We start from the raw sequence: 13,190 nt of genomic DNA, 5'->3' as shown, positions 1-13,190 counted from the left end.
ACGTAATACATTCAAGCATTTCCCCGAAGAAGTTCATACTACTTTTGAAAGTGTAAAGTTGTTTGTTCTAGTTGCGCATGAATTGTTCTTTGTAAATGTAAATGATGAAATATTCCGTTGCGACTTGCGCTGCATAGAGTTAACAGCAGATTTTTTGGTACAAACAGACAAAGCATACGATGGAATCTTGTCAATTGGTTACAGCCATGGAAATCTCAACATTCTTACTTTCCAACGCAACATATATGTTGTTTTGAGGGAAGATCTATTATTGCAATGTACTCTTGATACTACCTCCAATTTACTTCACGAACTGCATTACTATAATTTTTTGGAACATCTGGATTGGCGAATATACTTTCAATGGATGTATACGATGAACCATGTAGTTCCTGATGGTCCCTTAAGAGATATTGTTTTTATCAGATCATATGGCGATGTCTATTTTGTTGGTTGCAACTGGGGAATATTACGCATATACTATGCTCCGTATAATAAGGGCCAAATGGACCTTTTCAACAAAAAGCCAATAAAACAGTACAACTTCATGGAGAGATCACTGAGTCCAGTTCTGTGCACTTGCCCCGTCCTACAAGTTGATGTCGTAGAAGGCAATGATATGCATATGGTTATTGTTGCTATGCCCAGCAAGATTGTAGTGCTTAAATTAATGCACACTTTTGAGACTGAACATTGCATATCTGAAGAAATACCTCCACAGTCACTGGAAGCTTCTTCAAACTAAATGCTATAATCATTGCAAAAAAATCTTTTCTCATGCATCATAATGATTATGTAGGAAGTGAATATTATAGATTTCATAAGTGTCCTCTGTATGTTTATTGTAAAACATATTCAGTATTATTGTAATAGCAGCCTAATGATTACATATTTAAGTAGTTTTGTGCAATAATTGCAAGATATTTACTTAAGCATAAATGTTTGTGAATTGGAGACAAAAGACTTCTAGTAGGGCAGTTATAACTGCTGGTTGGTGTTACTCTATGTCTATATACTTAGGTGTAAGAATTCATGATAAAACATAAAATGTGTCACTTTTTACTTCAGAAATATTTAGTTTGAGATTTATTCTATATTATCTGAAATTATAATATTTGGTTTATGAAAAAAATTAGATAGGTTGACCAATTAGGTAAACAATCAAATTTGGAGGATTTAAAAATTGTTCTGAGCTTTAAATGCCATAATATGGCCCTTTTATCAATTAGTAGGTAATATCAAGTAACTGGTAGGTACGTAAGATTAAAAAGATTGGTCTGTGGAATTATATGAAAGAGTGCCGTGGCTTAAGAAGGAACATGATGTGATTATTAAGAGTCTGACACTCCGTCATGCTGCACACAGCAGGAGGGGTCATTAGAAAAATTAACTGGATTATAAATATTAAATTAATTTAATTAACTTCAATTTAATTAAATCAGCTTTTCCTTTATCATTTGTATGCAATATTTTATAATAGGTAGAAAAACAATATTTATATTTACCAGCTTGCCTTAATTGGCTGTCTGGAGCAGACTCTGCAGACTTGAAGGTATAATTGTTTGTTTGTTCTTAATTATTAATTTTGGTAACCAAACTACTTCTTTTTAATTGTTTTTTTTTTATTCACTATTTAATAACCGTTTTCTTTGCATGTGGTGTTAGCCTTTAAGAAATTGTTACACGTGCTTTTATATGTATTACTCAAGTCTGTAAAAATGTAATGTGTAAACAATTGTTGGCTGACCTTAAATAAATAAATAAATAGACTTTGCTTGACTTGCCTTAATTGGCCGGTCACGAAGCGATTCTTTAAAATTTAGAACTATACTGTGCGCAACCAACAGTTTTTAATTATTATACCCTGCATGTCCAAAAGAGACAATTTTACTGATCTAAGTGTGTAGAAATGCTGTTTAAACAGTTGTGATGGCTGGAAGGTTGTATCAATTACCTTTCAGTCAAATAATTAAAATAATAGTGGGTGGTTCATTGATGTATTTCACATACAGTAGTTATGTAAGTCTAGACTGTAGAGGCTGTTAGCTCCATTCCATGTAATAAAGGATGGGGCGCAGTACCTTACGATCTCAATTACGAGTTTAACCCATGTCCATTTACCTATCTCCTAGTTATAATTTATTTAATTTAAGTAAGTATACAATATTTGGAGCTATTTTATTGCATGTTAATAAATACAAATCTTTCTGCTTGCCTTAAGAAAAAGTCTGTGATTTTTTAGATGTTAAGAGTTGTTTTACATATTACGTGTAGATGTTGTTGAGTTGTTTTTTTTCATAAAATTATTTACTTTGTACAGAAATTATGTATTAGTAGTTTTCAAGGTTTTGGCCTGTCATTATGTACCGCAAATATTTCGAACCTCTTTGTAACAGCATAACATTTTGTTTTGCATCTCTAGAATGTAATTTATGGTAATTAGGGAGCAAACCTAAATTTTGTGGATCTGATTTGAGTTTTCCAATTAAATGTCTAATTAAAATTATTCGTTTTATTGCACCTTATTAAATTTTCCACAGTAATGTAAAAGGTATGGCAAAAATTATCATCTCCCGAGCAGTTGGGAGTCTGCTTCCAGTCTATCCGGATGGAGCTGAGTACCAGTGTTTTACAAGGAGTGACTACCTACCCGATCACTTCAACCCAATTACCCGGGCAACTCAAAACCGTTTGGTAAGATTGGTCTCAGACTTGCTGGCTTGGGATTTTAAATGGAAGAAATTGTCTATCTGGTGGGAAGTTTTCCCATGCTTAGAAATCCTGATCTCCATTATGACAGGAAGGTTTTAAGAGATAGGTAAACCAGGACACTATGTATGAGATTAAGAGCTCTGCCTTAACATCACCGGCTACGTATCCAAGCAGTTAATACTTATTGAAATCTATGGTACCTAACTTACTTGGCGACGGTTTGGCAAGGCAACGTCACCAAATTAGAAGCTTGGCCACGAGCTACAGTTCTATACGTGGTTTGGCTTCCGGATAGATACTCTGGCAGCTTGGCGTAGCCTAGCCACTAGTGCCATAATGTAAGTACACTGTAAAGTGCACCTCGCTCACTCAGGCGCCAGTGTGGTCGCCAGTCAGCGTGCGATTTCTTCAGCGACGACGTAAACGAACTGACTGCCGCTATGGCAACTCGACTTGGCGACCTTCGGATGCCAGACGCAACCAGACCTGCGCCAGTGGCGACGTCGCCATGGCGTCTTAATGAGGCAGAGCTCTAAAAAATTGAAATCAGATGAAGAATGTAATGACGTGTTGACATACGGTAGGTAAGTTTATTTCGCTGAGAGTTTGTTAGGTTAGGCACAGGTTTGATATCCAAAGATGAGCACTCGTAAGTATTACACTCGAATTAAATGGTTTTAACCCTTTAACCGCTTGTGTCTCATTGTTGAGTTTTGTTTTTTTTTCTATTATTTACAATTACTTCAAAGGACAATGCTCATGAAGTATGAGAAAAAAACCCAGGCCCGGCGCAAAAGAAATGTAACTCAAAATATAGGTAAAAATAAGTAATTAAATATTACATAGGGGGCATTATCGAAATCAGTGGCTATATGTGTGAAATTGCTATTCGAATTTTAACATCTGCGGTATATTGCTACTGAAGATTTTAGAGGTAACATAATGTATTAGTAAAAGGAACAGCAAACAGATACAGTTGTGGTTTAAGAGTGTACATAATGACATGTTTATAGCAACTTCTCCACTATTCTACCTACTTTTACAAGATAATAGGATGATAGAACTAAAACAGGATATGAATGTACTTTTCATTTTAATAATAACGCTTAAAAGTCATCGATTCTTTATTTCTAACACGACGAGATCCAAAAATGTTGCGGGATGCACTAAGTAATGTAAAACGCTCATGACGCGATGACGTGGGAGCTGCAGCCTGTACTTCGGTATTGATTTATCTTTTTGGAGAAGCTTATTACTTGCCATTTTACTTGTTTGTTGTTTCAGATAGCACTTTAATTAAATTATAAGCCCCAGCTGCTCATGTTACCCCTTTAAAAAATCAAATAGCAATTTCATACATTTAGCCATTGATTTCGATGATGCTTCCTATGCAGTATTTCATTACTTATTATTACCTATAATTTGAGTTACTTTTCGTTTGCGCCGGGCTTGGGTTTTTTTTGAGCATTGTCCTTTTTTCATTTAATTTTGTTTCATAGATCTGAGCATTGAAAAAGATCATTAATGTGACTTATTATATATGTGTAATCCAAAAACATTTAATGTGACTTATAGCTAGGTATCAATTACGCAGGAAAATGAAAATAAGTTTTATTTATATCACATTTATTTACCTAATCATTTTAAGGTTACCAGATAATTACAAAGTAAGGGTATGTAAGTAAGAAGTGATAGGTACTATGGAGTTTCTAATATATTAAATTTCCTCTGTATAACTGATTTTTAACAACGATTTATCATGTTATTGTATCAGCAATTAATATATTTGATTGGAATATAATCAAATGCCGGTGGAAAGTCGTGAGTTTAATTATATAAATACACGAGAGGAAATAATTGACGATAACGTCTGGCTTACTAACTAGACACCTATATAGTATATATTAAACTATTTTTCTACTTAAACAGATAAACCTTGGTTCATACCTGACGGTAAATGCGTCGAGCGTCATCGGGAAATCGTTGATTAATGATCGAATGCTTTATCGCATATTTGTGTGTTTTAACGCGACGCGAAGTTCCGTCAGATATGAACCTTCCCTTATCCTTATGTGGCTAAAGGCCGAAGAGTGGCTACACGTAGGTCTAGCCGGCTAAAGCTACGTGCAGCCGCACTCGTGCGACTAGAGGTAGATGTATCCTATTTATCATAAAGGATACAACTAAATTTAGCTGCATTTCGGGCTTGCCGTAGCTAGGATTGCCACCCGTCCGTACCTACCCTACGTATAATATATAATAGATATAGTAATAGTATAAATATCCTCTCCTATACTATTTTGTTTGGCAATTTATCCTCTTTATACATATCTAATTATAGAAAAATAATGGAATACGAAATGGCTTTCGTGCCAGCAAAAAACATCATGCATAGAGGAATTTTCTGCATTTTGAGAAAAAAAAAACCATGTTCAAAAAAAAGGTGGCAGTCCTAGCTGTAGCAAATCAAAACGTCAATTCCTAAATCTACTTAAACAAATCATATTCGCTTAGTTCATGTGGTTTGTGATCGGTGCCAAATCTTTCTATGCTGAGCATCACATCTGTTATCTCAAGCGTGCGAGGGTCCTTCACGAAGCTGATGAAGCCCTGCTCCTTTAATTCTGAAAAAAAAAAGGAAATTGTTAGATAAGTATGCATTAAGTCAATAACAAAACATGTTCAGATTAATGTGATGTAAATATGTACTAATCTTTGTAGATTTTTAGGGTTTCCTAACCAAAAGCTTAAACTCTTAGAAAACTATCTGTCACCAGGCTGTATCTCATGAACCCTGACAGCTAGGCAGTTGCAATTTACACATAACTAATTTATGACTGCATATAAGTACAAAGTCTAACCAAGGGGTATTGGGTTGCCCGGGTAACTGGGTTGAGGTGGACAGTCAGATGGAGTTTCTTGCCCGTTCTTCTCCATAGGAAGCTACTTTTGGAATGGGCATCTAGAAGCAAACTTATTTATAATTTTGACGTTCATAAGTGCTTGTAAAGGCCTACATGAAATAAATGATTTGATTTGATTTGAGTCGCTTCTTGTAAATTGATACTCAGCTACATCCGGTTAGACTGGAAGCTGACCCCAACATAATTGGAAAAAGGCTTGGAAAAAGAAGCATACAAGTAGATACTTACTGGCTAACGATGAGAAGCAAATAGCTGCAACCACGACTTCATAGCCGGGAATGACTGGACCTGCATCAGTAAGCGTCTTGACTGTCACTGGAGCTGGGTCGGACATCAGATGCTTCATGATTTTGTCCATTGTTCCCTGAGTGCCCCATTCTTTTCTGTCAAAAGAAAGTATTGAATTATTAGTGTGGAGAGGACTATTTCCCAAATATGGATAAAAAGTAGCCTACATGTTGATCTGATGTGACGCTACCTACATCACTGCAAGTGGTTAGTTTGAGCAGTTTATCATAAGTGCTTGTCAAGGCCTGTATGGAATAAAATGATTTGATTATGTTGTTTTTGTGTCAAAGAGTAAGAGGTGAAATAGGATATCTTAGTACATAGTAATATCATAAACGTGACATTTCATGCTAAAACTAGTGAATGGATATTGAAGCAACAATTAGTTTGGTGTTTTTGTTCTAGTGTTAGTGACCTCTGATACTTACCGTATTTCTTTCATGCAGTCTATAAATGGCCTGTAGGGTAACTTGCCGTCACCGGCGGTGGCAATCCCCAATGCATTCTTCATTGTTTCATTTGGATCTTGATGTTCAGGCATGACTTCCATATGACTGCAACAAATACATATAAATAGTAAATTTTAACGCTTTGAAAGCCCGCTGCTGACTGTAAATACCGACAGCACGTGTTGCAGTTGCAATACTCCTTTTGTATGTATTTAAAAAAGTACTGCCACATCACAAACATTAATTTAACATTCGATAACTTAAACTACTTTTTAGTTTATGGCCTGATGCATGTCACAATAATGGAGTACATAACATTCGCAATTCATCAGCTCGAAGATGGAATACAATAATAAATTATAAAAATAAAATGGAGAACATCAAATTTAACAAATAATACAGTATAATTGTTTAAATATTAACATAAATGTCTAATAAATGTCAAGTCGCATCAGAGAAGAAATACAAGTAAAATCAAATCAGTATAAAATATATATATGTCAGTACAAATGAATAACTATTACAATTAGTATTATTGTATTGATTGTAGATGTCGGTTTTGCGCCTGATCTCTCTCCGGCCGTAACGGATTACCGTCCCATCGGACTATGAGGGTGAAGGAAGTGAGTGCACCTGTGTTGTGCAGACACACGCTGTGCAACTTGTGCTCTATAATATTAGGGGTTAAAGTATGAAATTGCCGTTTTATTCTAGTAGGTTTTTGAATTGCCATAGAGTCTTCATGGTTTGAGGTTTTCGAATGGAACTTTTTTCACGTGGTTTCTGTGATGTTCTTCTTTTAAAAAATGTGAAACATTTGATTATCGATGTTCAATTGTTTTTGTTATTCAACTTAAACAAGAAAGATGGATACTGCGAAAATTTGAGTAATTTTTGAATATGAGTTCCGACGCGGGATTGAACGGCAGAAACAGCCCGCAATATCAATGCTGCATTTGAAGAGGTGTCTGCTAAAGAACGCGCCGTGCGATTTTGGATTAAACGCTTTCGTGGTGGAAACTTCGACTTGAAGAACGAGCCATGAGAAAGACCGCCTGACAGGTGATTAACGAGAAATTAAGAGAGACGGTGAACGCCGATCCTAGTCAAACTACCCAGATACCCAGCCGAACACCGAATAATGTTGAAAAATTAGCAGTAAAACAGCCACGACTCATGAATCGACCTTCACCGCTATTGCTCCATGACAACGCGAGGCCTCATACAGCAAAATAAACCGTTTTAACTCTTCAGGAACTGCAGTTGGAAACTATTCGTCTTCCTCCATATTCGCCAGACCTTGCTCTAACGGACGACCATTTTTTTTGTGATTTGGACAATTATCTACGTCACAAGAAGTTTCTTCCCAGGAGGCAGAACAAAATTCTTTCACACTGTTTGTGCAGTCTAGATCCTCAGAGTTCTATCGTAAAGGCATAAATGACCTTCTTATTAGATGACCGCAATGTATAGATAATAATGGCAACTATTTTGATTAAATAAGTTTGTTAAAAATTTAAAAAAAATACAATTTAGGTTTTCAGTACAAATCGGCAATTTCATACTTTAACCCCTATTATATCCTGCGCAGTTTCTAATCACTACGTAGTATAAAACAAAGTCGCTTTTTCAGCCCCTATGTCCCTTCAGTGATTAAAGAGGAAGGTTTATTTATATATAAAGATCTACATTGAATAGTGTTATCCTGTGCGAAGCCGAGGTGGGTCACTAGTCTCCTTATATGAGTACAGCCGCTGTAGCCGATAATCGGCTAGGAGGACATCACGGCTTTCTATATATTAACACGAAATTGTTTTAGGATTGAAGCAGCATATGCAGTTGCCCTGAGATATCAATTGATTTCACGAGGTTGCTGCATGTGTGGTTGGCAGTTGCATATGGCAGATTTCTTACAAAACAAACTGTTATTTTGTTTATTCGCACATTAAGAAGTACATAGCATTGTATAGAGAGCAATTGCAGAGCACACGGCAGTAGAATTTGCAGTAGCGAGGGAAATTGTAAAATAGTTGTTTGCATTTTATGATGTTATTCATATTTCTACCTGTACAGCACTAGATTATTACACTAATCTAAAGTAGCGAGCCATTTGTAATGAAATTATGCTTTGCACATGTAAGTAATGGTGTAAATGCAATAACAGTTTTATCGAGATACAGAGATGCTTTGTTATTGTAGGCCACGGCTTTCAATGTTTTTAAATGAGACATGAAAATGATCAAATATTTATATTTGCTTACCAATCAGATGTCTGATACGAAGATTCCTTGTTGACTCTGCAGACAGAACCTGTAATGAAGCATTGTTTTGCATTACAAAATAGAAAACCACTACAATACTAATTGTCACATGGCTCATGTAACAGATAAGAACATAGCATCTACATCAGCTTTTTAACGTCCGGAGTGCCTAGGTGAGAGATACAGTTGGACAATACCTAAATAAAACATATGCAAGATCATGGGTAGCTACGGTACACGAAAAATTTCATCCAAAATCTAACAAGCATATGGACGCTTGAGGGAGGCTTAAACCACGAGGCTAGCACAATGTGAATACCTATTATTAAATCTAGCGCAGAAAGCTGGCTGCTAATTATACTTACTAGACCTTTAGGTAAAGGATGGGACCTCTAAGTTCAGTAGCGCAGTTCACTTTCGGATGGCGACGATGAAAAGTGGGATGGCGTCTCGTAGACCTCACTTATATACTACTACTGTTCTGGAATATTCCAAAATAATATTTTTACTTACCTCCTTTAATTATTGATTTCAATCCCTGAATATCTGTGTACCCACAATTTTATTTTTATTTACGTCCGACCTGTGACTTTTGGCATTTAAGTATTTTTTTTTTATCTGCGTAGGGTTTTGACATAGAGTACAAAGATTTTCACAGATATTCTCGCATTGAGTCTGGAACAAATATTTGATTTATTTAAATAAGTATTATGTACACTATATTTACAAACTTAAACTGCTTTACTAAAAATAAAATACTATATACAAAACACAAAAACATATATAAAAGAACATCGATTAGGCGTCAAGTCTGAAACCGTTTTCCATAAAAAACATTAGTCTGAAATTACACACAATATACGTTTACGGAACGAAACTTTTCTCATTTGATGATCGAAAGACTTTGGAGGAAGGAACACAATTTTCAAAATAAAAGACCCTTTTTTAACCGATTGCCCAAAAAGAAGGAGGTTCTCAATTCCTTGGGATCTTTTTTTTTAACTATTTTTTATGTATGTTCACCGATTACTCGAAGACGCCTGGATCGATTTGCAAAATTATTTTTTTGTTTGATACCTCCCAGGTGGTCAAATAATTATTAGGTCAGGGTCTCGTGATTTGAACCTTGAGAAATCGAGGACAACTTTCCAATAGGTCTTTTATGTACCAGGGCCGCGGTATCTCTTTCGAACAACCCGCAGCCCCGGCAGGCCTTGGCCCTGCTGGGCCCCGCTGAATCTATTCTTATCTTAGGTGCCTAGTTTTAGGTACTATTTATACGGTAGGCTATACGAGGAGGGCATATTGAAACTCAATATTATAATACTAGCACCTTGTAACCTACCTATATACACAGATGAAAGAACTTTGAATTCGACTTTGATCGGCCTAGAAGTCGGTGTCTAGTGGATGATGATAATATATGTAGAATAGACGTATACTCTACGGCAACGCCGACCTATATGTTTATTTCACTACCGGTTTAAATTTTTTGTAAAAAGTTTTGTTTTTTACATGCATTTTGTTGTATTATCTTCATAATATTTTTTATCTATATAATCTAAATGCCATTGGAGCACTTCCTGTCAGGTCTGTCAATTGTCACAAAAAAAAAAAATACAAATACGATCACAACGTTTTCCGACTAAGTTTAATTTTCTTCAATATTTCTACCATTGGCGCAGTAACCTGTCTTTGTATAGGTTTACTAGCCAGTGGTTAGCAATGAATCATAAAAATCTTTTGTATGCTCTAAAACCATGAGTATTCAAGATATAATTAAGTCCTCTTTAAAATATTTAAAAATAGTGGCAGCAACAGGTAGTGGCAGTTTCTTGATGTATTACCATTTTGGTCAAACATGCAAATCTATAGACAGAATAGTGAATCCCAGAATAATAGAGAGGGAGAAGAAACGCGTGGCTGAGTATATCTACGTTGATGACCCCTCGTATAATCGGACATTCCAGGTGGAGTATGACAAAGCTACGAGGCAGTCGGTGGGCTTAGCCCGAATTTGGAAAAGTTTAAAGCATTCTCTAGCGTGGAGACTGCTGTGGTTGTGCCGTCATGGCAATAAAGATCAGCGGAACATAGCCCTGGATCAACTAGCTGCTTTCAAAAATAACAAGATTTGGGACTGCTGCAAACTTGCTCAAGCCATAGATGAGAAGACAGCGGTGTTACTCGCTCGGACCCGCGGCGCCGACCTCCGCTACTTCCTGCCACCTCCAATTCATGTTCGACGGGCAGCATTGTCGTGTGAACTTCTTTCATTCAAATTTCGGGATCTTATATTGGCTGTTCAAAATATACATCCTCACTGTTGCATCCAACATTTTCTCTCCAAGTACTTTGCAAATGTACAGGAAGCAGCCATGGAGTCAGACAGCATACCCTCGAAGCCAGACAATGTGAGCGAGAGAGACCTGTGCATACTGTGTATGGATGCTCTGTACCACCATGTTAGTCTTTTCAACGTTAAGGATTATGACAATGATTTATCTATCAAAACATTGATCAATATGGGGTTGCTGTCTATACTAGCTGAGGCAATGTTAAGAAATCGTTACGACATAGAATGTGACTTGGCTGTTGTTAAAATTCTCACAGTTTTAAGTGTACATGTTAATTTATTAACAGAATTTTTTCGAAATGGTCTCATTGGTGAACTGTCTCGACTAATACGGTCCAAAGATATTCGTCTGTCTAGTTCTGCGGCAGTATGTCTTGCAAATTTGTCTGGTGAATATTTGTACCGACCTGGTCTATTTCTATTACATCCACTGTACAGAACCACGGCTCCTACTTCTTGTGATACCTTGCTGGTACACGGACTACGAGGGGGAGTGTTTGTCACATGGAGGCAGAGAGACAGGAAATGTGCTGAGCCTATTGGAATCATAGAAGTTACTGTCTCTGATTTTGACTGTGAAGTGTGTGAAACCATAGTAACACCTGAAAAAAAATATGTAGACCCTGAAATGCAGCAAGTCATGGAAGACTTAATAGAATTGGGAGATGAGGCATTGTTATCAGAATTAGAAGTGGTTCTTCATGATATTCCTATTGAAGCTATGAGAGACCCAACATCATCCAACTCATTTACTGCAAATCAAAAACGTATTGCATTAAATCAAGAAGAAGAAGATAAATGCAATTACACAGTGTGCTGGCCTAAAGACTGGCTGCCGAAAGACGTCAACAACTTGAGAATACTTGGTGTCAACTACTGGAGCTCGTTATCAGAATGGCTTGAGCGCTGCCCATTGCAAACAGCAGACATTGCAACTCGAGCATCTGAGATGGTTCCGGCCCTTATAGATGCCCGTGTTGGTGATAAAAACACGCCAGTCGTGTGGCTGGCTCATTCTATGGGTGGCTTGATCGTCAAACAAGTGCTGGTGGAGGCATCACAAAGTGATCAGCAAACGCTTAAGAAAATAGCTGACAACACCAAAGCAGTTTTGTTTTTCAGCACACCTCACAAGGGAAGTTCAGTGGCTACCATGCCTCGCGCCGCAGCTGCGGTGCTGTGGCCTTCAAATGATGTAAGGCAGTTACAGCAAGACTCACCTGTCTTATTAAATCTACATAAGGCATTTATAGAGTTTGCTGATGCCTATGGGTGGGAAACCATAAGTTTTGCAGAAACAATGCCAACTCTAGTCACAGCATTTAAAGTTCCTGTCCATTTTGTAGAATCATTCTCTGCCGACTTAGGTCGTGGACAATTTTACCAACTACCTCTAGATCACCTGTCTATATGCAAACCAGCAACCAGACAGTCGATATTGTATACTACAGTATTGGATGTATTGCAGAGAGTGTCCATAAAGCAGGTGGAGATGCCGTATACAAATACTTTTATACAATGGATTGTAGACATGTTCTGGTGGCTCTTGTTCTCGAAAGCCAAAAAAGTTTTAGAAACTTTAGACGAAAATCAAAGAAATGAACGTCTACGTTGGACGGAACGAATATTGTTGAGTACATTCACTGACGATTTTACCGAATGAATGCCGTTTACCTGTTACAATTTATCGTATTTAGATTTTTTATGATTTAGCTTTGTTTGGAACTTATATTTTTGGAGTATTAATTTATTATTTTTGAATTAGCGTTTGTTAAATCACGTTTGATGTTTAGTCAAATTTCCTGTAGTGTATTAAGATTTTTGTTAACTAATTTATAAGATCCAGTCCAGTGCTAAACAATTTGTTATTACTAAAACAGTATTTCTATTATAAGAGGGAAAAGCATTGCAAATACCTTTGTTTTTAAGGATTACCTAATAATAGTATTATTTTGTAATAAATGTTGTTTTATTTTATAGAATAAGTGCCAACCAGATATTAACATTAGAATACCACCAGATACTAATATTACTAATGCAAAAGTTTTGTGAGGCAATGGGATTTTTAGAGGGAATTTTCGAGCATTTTTTCTCCCTACAAAAAACGCCACCTAACTGACCTTATTATTATCCATCTAAACATTATGAAGTCTTTTTACTACTCCGTGGTATAAAAGCGCTCTCGCTCTCTCGGAACTCT

The 13,190-nt window shown here is 36.5% G+C and overlaps 2 protein-coding genes across 2 annotated transcripts; one reads left to right on the top strand and one right to left on the bottom strand.

Moving 5' to 3' along the window:
- Nucleotides 1-4,321: 4,321 nt before the first annotated feature.
- LOC135117313 (uncharacterized) lies at nt 4,322-9,025 on the bottom strand. The gene is made up of 5 exons (XM_064036292.1): nt 9,005-9,025; nt 8,635-8,683; nt 6,353-6,478; nt 5,865-6,019; nt 4,322-5,336 (listed from the first exon to the last, which is right to left on the bottom strand). Exons 3-5 carry the CDS (start codon nt 6,472-6,474, stop codon nt 5,200-5,202), a joined length of 414 nt encoding a protein of 137 aa, XP_063892362.1. The 5' UTR covers nt 6,475-6,478; nt 8,635-8,683; nt 9,005-9,025; the 3' UTR covers nt 4,322-5,199.
- Nucleotides 9,026-10,234: 1,209 nt separating this feature from the next.
- LOC110372453 (protein SERAC1) lies at nt 10,235-12,946 on the top strand. The gene has a single exon (XM_021329186.3). It carries the CDS (start codon nt 10,395-10,397, stop codon nt 12,651-12,653), a length of 2,259 nt encoding a protein of 752 aa, XP_021184861.3. The 5' UTR covers nt 10,235-10,394; the 3' UTR covers nt 12,654-12,946.
- Nucleotides 12,947-13,190: the final 244 nt, after the last annotated feature.

The sequence above is a fragment of the Helicoverpa armigera genome, chromosome 1 (genome assembly GCF_030705265.1).
Source record: "Helicoverpa armigera isolate CAAS_96S chromosome 1, ASM3070526v1, whole genome shotgun sequence".
Classification (NCBI taxonomy): domain Eukaryota; kingdom Metazoa; phylum Arthropoda; class Insecta; order Lepidoptera; family Noctuidae; genus Helicoverpa; species Helicoverpa armigera.
This window is presented reverse-complemented; position numbering and strand designations above follow the sequence as displayed.

Excerpts from the sequence above, each read along its gene's own strand:
- LOC135117313 (XM_064036292.1), bottom strand. The coding sequence starts at position 6,474 with ATGGAAGTCATGCCTGAACATCAAGATCCAAATGAAACAATGAAGAAT. Across the intron at positions 6,020-6,352 it reads GACTGCATGAAAGAAATACG|AAAAGAATGGGGCACTCAGG; the intron begins GTAAGTATCAGA and ends TTCTTTTGACAG. Across the intron at positions 5,337-5,864 it reads TTGCTTCTCATCGTTAGCCA|AATTAAAGGAGCAGGGCTTC; the intron begins GTAAGTATCTAC and ends TTTTTTTTTCAG.
- LOC110372453 (XM_021329186.3), top strand. The coding sequence starts at position 10,395 with ATGAGTATTCAAGATATAATTAAGTCCTCTTTAAAATATTTAAAAATA.